At 44.2% G+C, this 6767-nt stretch overlaps 1 protein-coding gene across 1 annotated transcript in view; it reads right to left on the reverse strand.

Moving 5' to 3' along the window:
• Positions 1 to 1038: 1038 nt before the first annotated feature.
• Positions 1039 to 6767, reverse strand: part of TRMT10B (tRNA methyltransferase 10B) — an 11521-nt gene continuing 5792 nt past the window's right edge. The window contains exons 6-9 of the mRNA XM_019555361.1: positions 5671 to 5749; positions 4450 to 4517; positions 2975 to 3098; positions 1039 to 1517 (exon numbers count right to left, since the gene is read on the reverse strand). Of these exons, the coding sequence (XP_019410906.1) occupies positions 1411 to 1517; positions 2975 to 3098; positions 4450 to 4517; positions 5671 to 5749 (378 nt within the window). The 3' untranslated portion in view covers positions 1039 to 1410. The remainder of the gene's footprint in view (positions 1518 to 2974; positions 3099 to 4449; positions 4518 to 5670; positions 5750 to 6767) is intronic.

Genomic DNA, 6767 nt, shown 5'->3' on the forward strand with positions numbered 1-6767 from the left:
AACAGTGATAGTGTAACAACTGATGCATAGTATCTTTCCTTCAATTCACCCCACACCCTGTAGTGCCCAATGGAGCAGGACCTTATGGACCAGCTCAGAGCAAAGTTTGACAGCAGTTTAAGCACTGCAGACTGGCTGTGGCCTTTGCTTAAAAGACTGCATCTGATACAGCTGAAATCTAATATGAAAGTTTCTTAACATAAATCTAAACCCAAACCCAACAAACAGATTTCACAGTCAGCAAAGCTGCAGTGGGTGACACTTCTGGGTGGGAAGGAACACTATCCTTAAAAATAAGAACTCCCCCTCTATTTTAAATGAGAATCAATAGGTGCCTCCAAATCCACTGGCAAGCATAAAAGTGCAATTTGTGGAGGAAAAGTACTAGAATTTAAGGTGAAGGGAGGGGGAACCCTCCAGCTCTTTGCAGAACATAGGTGCTGCTTGTTATGTCAGTTCTGTTACATACACTGGTCTGATTTGTGTGTAAAGGTTGTAAGGTAAAGTGGAATCTCCTGTACAGCACTCTGGCTGAGTGAGGAGACCCTAGTGAGAATGAAAATACCCAATTGTCAATCTACTAATTTGTTTAGGGGGTTTCTTTTCCATTTAAGTGGGAAAAATGTATTTGGGCTACAACAGCACTGGATGTTCTATTGTAGCTCAAACGAAAACCTTCCCTTTTGCTTCTAAAACTTCCTGATGGTGCATTCCTGCCTGCTCAGCCTGCAGGATAGGAATTGGAGAGGGGAGAAAATACCAACCTGGGGTGTCTTCCCTGGAAGCACACATGCAGGAGTACAAGCAAAGCCTTCCTAAGCACTTGGCCAGTTTAGGAAAAAGATGAGATGATGTTGTTGCTTGTGGTGTGTCAGGACAGTGATATCAGTGAGCCTAGGACAGTCCCTTCCAGCTTTGTGTTCCTAAACAGGAACAGCATGGTGCTTTATTAAGGGACACCATTACTTTTGCTACTGTGTTCTGTAAACTATACCTTGCAAACGTGCATTGCTTACATTTAACCATGAGTAAAGCAAATAAGTCCCTTAAGGTTTTTATATCTTCTCCAGACTCCACAAAAGAACAAGCACAGAATGGAGAGCCATTTACAAAATAGTCTAACAAGCCTCACCAAGAAGTAAAACTAAGTTCCAGTTGGTCTTTGAGTCCCAGCTGGTCTTCATTTGAGTCCCAGGGTGTAGGTAAAGTCATTTTCCAGCAATACACCAAAGAGGTAGAATGTATCCAACTAAAGAGGTTTAGATTGTGCTGCATTTTCCTGTACACAAAATTTATGCTGGTGCCTCTGCTTGAAATAATCAAGGTAGAGTTTGCCTCTTGTCTGTACAGCCCGTTAACATCACAGAATAAAGAATCTTCTTGTGCACTGCCAAGCAGATGTGGTTTCAGTCATTTATCAGCATCTGGAAGAATATAACCTTTTCCAAGAGGAACTCCAGCTTTCAAGGCTTCTGGCCAACTTTTGGTCTCATAGTAGGTTGATAAGGTATCAAAGACTGTCAAAAACAGTGATAAAGGTCAGTCCAAATACAGAGATAACTGGAAAACTGGGTTCATTTTTCACTGGTTTGAAAAAAATCATGTCAGAAAAAAGTATAAGCTATTGCCAGCATGGTGACCATGGGTTTTGCATTGGCCTTTGTTTGGATCTGGTGAATGGACATCTTAAGGAACTTGCATTGTCCATCGCTTCCCCAACCCCATAGTCTCAAAGGTGTTTCACTGCCATAAACCAGCAGCTTTGGGAAACTCTGACATCCAAGTGAAGGCCACATTGCCATTCTGGCAACCCACCACAGATCAGAACAACCAGGGCCTCCTGAGAACCATCAAAGAACATACCAGTCTGTTTCCACTAGCTGCCACAACACCATGTTAGTGTTTCCTTGCTGCCCAACACTTTTGAAACATGAAAATGTTCAGTCATAAACCCAGGCCATTGTTTTCAAACCTGGGTTTCTGAAGAGAGGCACATAAAAGCAATGGAGCCTGCATATACACCTGCCTGCACCTAGCTTCCACTACACTCACCTTAGGCACCTGAGTCAGAGGTACTCAAGGTAGTGCCATGCAGAGATTACCCAATATAGTACTGAGGCATTAGCCTAAGCATCTGCAGCTATACTGCTTCTGTGCCATGTAGGCTCCTGTGCACAAGGTAATATATTCACACCTTGGTCAAGGTCTCTGTGCCCGGTGCCATGTCGACTAACCTTCATCCTCACCACCCCTGTAAGACAGCAGCAGCTCTTTCCTTCAAACCAATCCTCCCCGCTGGGCTCAGTAAAGCAGTTTTGCACCCTGTTCTGCATCTGGGCAGGGGAATTTCAGACACTGTAACCACCTGGACAGTGGCTATAATACTAGTGGCACTCTGCAGTCATAAAAGACTGTTCCTGGACAGTGTGTCCTTGACCATCAGTACCCCAGTTTGGGTACCAGGCAGACTTGAGGCAACCAATGTATTGTTCCTATGTGCTAGCCCAGGTCTCTCAAATTTGGCATTAGCCTAATTCTTAGCTAAACCATTTTTCCACCAGCAACAAGTGCTGTAAGTGCTCCATTCTGCTTCTTGCTTTAATCTAGCCCAAATCTGCCACCTCCATTTGCAGCCAGTTGTCTGTCCAGACAGCTGACCAGTCACCAGGTAGTCATTACTTTCCCATTCCTCCACCCCACTGCAGACCAAGTGCTCACCAGGAATTAAACATGGGACCCCAAGCCTCTTAGGAAGGTCAAGGGGCAGAAGGCTGCTGCTTAGGAGTGTGGAAAAGTTCTAGTAAAGAGGTGGAGCCCACAGAGACTGCACACCCCAGCCCAGCAGTTCACTGGGAACAAAAGTTCCTCTAGCTTCTGGAAATGGGGCAACCCTGGGCTATAATCAGAACTCTGCTGGCCCCACATCCTGCAATGGTGTTGCCACACAACTGCACTGGACAGTTTGGCCCCTTACCCTGATTGATGGCCAATATCTCAGAATGATAGTTCTTCTCATTAATGTTCTTCACCATGTACTCTCGGATGGGTAGCCGGGCTGTCTGCAAAGAATGTTCTTGTGCCTTCCGCAAGGTCAGCTTCTACAAGGAGAAATAAATTATCACACATAAACACTTCTGTGCAGTCATACAGCTTGCTAATACAGTTGTTTGCACACTGGGGCATTACATATGCACACATAGCTTGGGAGATGGACTTACGCCCTTTGTATCTGGCCGAAGATAATAGAGACACCAGAGCCATCCCTGTCAAAAGTCCTACACACCTCCATTCACGATAGGAACCATCCTACCAGATTAACCCACAGGTCTGGCATGGTCTCTGACAATGCCTGGTACCCACAGTCTGTGACAAGAAGCTATAGAAAAATGTACTCATAAGGAATATTTTTTCCTGTCCCCCACTGAATAGAAGCTGGCTTGTGCCCTGGAGCATTTAATATATCTCTTCCAGAACTTTGAGGGAAGCTGCCAACCAGTCATGCTTTAACATACAGCAATGAGGCCCCCCCACACACACACACAGACAGTACAGAGAATACTTGCCAACTACTCTCACTCCCAACCCCTTCTCATTAGGGTTAAGGTAAATAAGTGGAAAGGGATGAATTCCTACTGCACTTGAGTTTATAAGGCTTTGATCTCAATCTACATTTCAGCATGAATATACCACAAGGACTCAATTGGTATGATGTGCTTAGTGACTCACAAGTCTAAGGGCTTCTATACATGTGCACAGAGCTTGCCTGAGGTGCTGGAAATCCAGTGCATCGGAGTAGAGTCAATTAATTGAGTCCACTGGAGCACACAAATTGACATGCTCCAGCAGCCTTCCACATCATGTGTATCAGCATCCCAGAGCATCTCTGCGCTGAAAAAATAGCAGTGGGGTACACTGAAATACAACACGTTCAATGAGCTTTAGTTCAAAGTGCCTCACCGCCATTTTTTCAGCACGGGGATGTGCAAGGACACTGACACACATGATGTGTGGGCTAATTAAAATGCTCAGCACCTCATCCCACAGCACATGTAAAAATGCCCTAAGATATCAGTAGTCTAAGAGAGTTGGACAATTCTGTCAAAAAATGTTTTGGGAATGGATGGAGAGGATCTCAAGGGAATCTGGCTCCTTCCTCTCAAGCAGCTTCAACCAAGTTAGTTCCTCCATGTGGGCTCAGGCAAACCATCCTCCTTGTATGACACCATTAATGGGCCCCACAGGTTTCATGGCAACATACCAGATAAAAAGTTGGTCACTTAGAAATTCAAGGGTAAAAGAGCAAGATGCATTCAATGATCTGATCATGCTGCAAGCAAAGAAAAGAAAATGGCCAGGCTGCATGCAATATTGTCCCCAACAGCTCCAGCAGCACTTGATTAGGAAAAGGCTCTGAAGAGACAGAATTTGGAAAGTCTCAGGTACACTTACCTTCTGAATGCTTTCATCCACTAGCCCCCCAAGGATGTACACTTTACTTGAATTGACATCCTCAAGGACTAGAAGCAAAATGAAGCACAGATAGGTAAGGCAAGTGCCACAGGAAGATACACCCCAAACCCGCCTGGAAGTAGTGAAGCTGCAGTACTCAAATGTGCGACCTCAAGCTGTGGCTAATACTGCATACTATTCTTGTAGTCAACCCCCTGCTTCAAACCTGTGCTCCAAAAATCTAAGATTGCTTTGGTGGGGAGCAGGGTGTGACGTTAAAGTCTGCCCGAGTCTTCAGAGAGCCTGAAAGAGTAATTCAAAAGTTGTCCAAAAATGAAGAAATCTATAGAAGCCACAATAGCATGGTTGTTAACCATTTCACTGCTGATGGATTTGATAAGGGGTTAGTTCACTTACCCTACAATTCCAGCCTCCTTCCCATGGCACTTCTCAGATCACAAGTCCCAAGCTCAAGCTTCCTCTGTTCACTGACAAAACCTACATCCCCCTTCACTCCTCAATGTTTGTAAATCAGTTCTGTATTTTCAATACAAAATTCTGCAGCACATTTCAATCTGATATCAAGGTACCTAACACAGTGGATGTTGCCGTGACTGTATTGGAATCACAGAAAATTAGGGTTGGAAAGGACCTCAGGAGGTTATCTAATCCAACTCCCTCTAAATGCAGGACCATCCCCAACTAGATCATCCCAGCCTAGCCTTTGTCTAATCAGGTTTTAAAAACCTGCAAGGATGGAAATTCTACAGTCTCTCTGGGTAACCTGCTCCAGTGCTTTCCTACCCTCCTAGTGAAAAAGTTTTTCCTTTTATCTTCCTTAAACTTCCCTCGCTGAAACTTGAGACCATTGCTCCTTGTTCTGTTGAACAAGTTTGTTAATTTCTCATTCAATTCAATAAAACCTAACATGTTAAACCATTATAGGACAGCTGGTTAGAGAGTCTGTTGCTCCAAAATGCATAGCATAAAATGTAACTTGAGTTAGACAAAGAGCATGTGGCACCTTAATTCTGATGTTTAATTCACTGCTCAGATATCTTAAATACTGATTATTGGAAATGGGTTATGAACTGAGACCTCAGCTATACTGGTTAGAAACTGATTTGTCTGAAGTAGTTTAAAACCCGATTTAAGAACAGCTTTAAACCATGGCATTTTCTTACATTAATTACAGATTTTAAGAACAAGCAAAATAATTACCAGTCTCAGAGTCTGGAGTAAGAAAAACAATTGTCTCTAAAGGAAACAGATCAAGGTAACTTTCCTGAGTTGTATCCATCTGGAAAATATAAGATAGGGGAAACAGCTAAAGTTCAACTGCCATAGGAGGCAGACAAGGTATCAAAACTGGCAATGCCCTTGGTCATTTAAACTGAGATTAAGATTGTTTGTCAGAAGAAACTAAACAATGTTAGTTATACGTATATGCCCGTGGTAATAATGTCCCAAGATTGCTTCCCTATTTTCACATAATTCCCCTGTCCTTTCCTGACCAATATTAGCAGGTATGTATTGAGGGAAAGGTCTCAGCAGTAATCTTAACAACAAAAAATACTGCATGCCAATAATTAGAATATCATCCGAGCTGGAACTCTCAGTTTCATATTCCACCCCCGACCCCTTCTCTCCAAAGGTTTCAGTAGGAACGAAAGTAATTTTTTTTCAGTCCTGCCTTGGACGCGATCTTCCCTGAGTCAGACACTGCACAAACACAGAAGAGATGGTCATGGCTCAAAAAAGATTACAGAGTACTGTGGGTGGGTTCAATTCCCTGGACAAGAGAATGTGAATTCTAGTCCAGCCAATCAGCTGTGTGGCAATCTGTACAGGAAGTCATTTCGGTAACAAAGTTTAGGTCAGCTGCACCTCTGCAGTTCCACTGATGGCAACAGCGTTTTGCAGGAGTAACAGAGGTCGCAATAAGGATGGCGTCTCGAGGTGGGCTTTGGCTTCCTCAACCGAGACGGGCACATCACGACAAGAGACATGCTCAGATGGGATGGGCTCCACCTTTCCCCTAAAGGTAAGTGCGTGTTTTCTTCTAGGGTGGTGGACCTCCTTCGGCGGGCTTTAAACTAGGCTTGTTGGGAGAAGGGGAAGACGAGGGTGGAGGAATCATCGGACTACCGGACCAAGCAACACCCACAAGTACAGCCCAGCCTAGACCAATGAGCGAAACATATACACAGGTAAGTGACAGGAGCCAGAGTAATGCTGAAAGTAGGGGGCCAGTACACACATCCACAGGAGGCCTCAAATGCCTCTACACAAATGCTCGTAGTATGGGAAACAAGCAG

The sequence above is a fragment of the Crocodylus porosus genome, unplaced genomic scaffold (assembly GCF_001723895.1).
Source record: "Crocodylus porosus isolate Cpor-Errol unplaced genomic scaffold, CroPor_comp1, whole genome shotgun sequence".
NCBI lineage: Eukaryota > Metazoa > Chordata > Crocodylia > Crocodylidae > Crocodylus > Crocodylus porosus.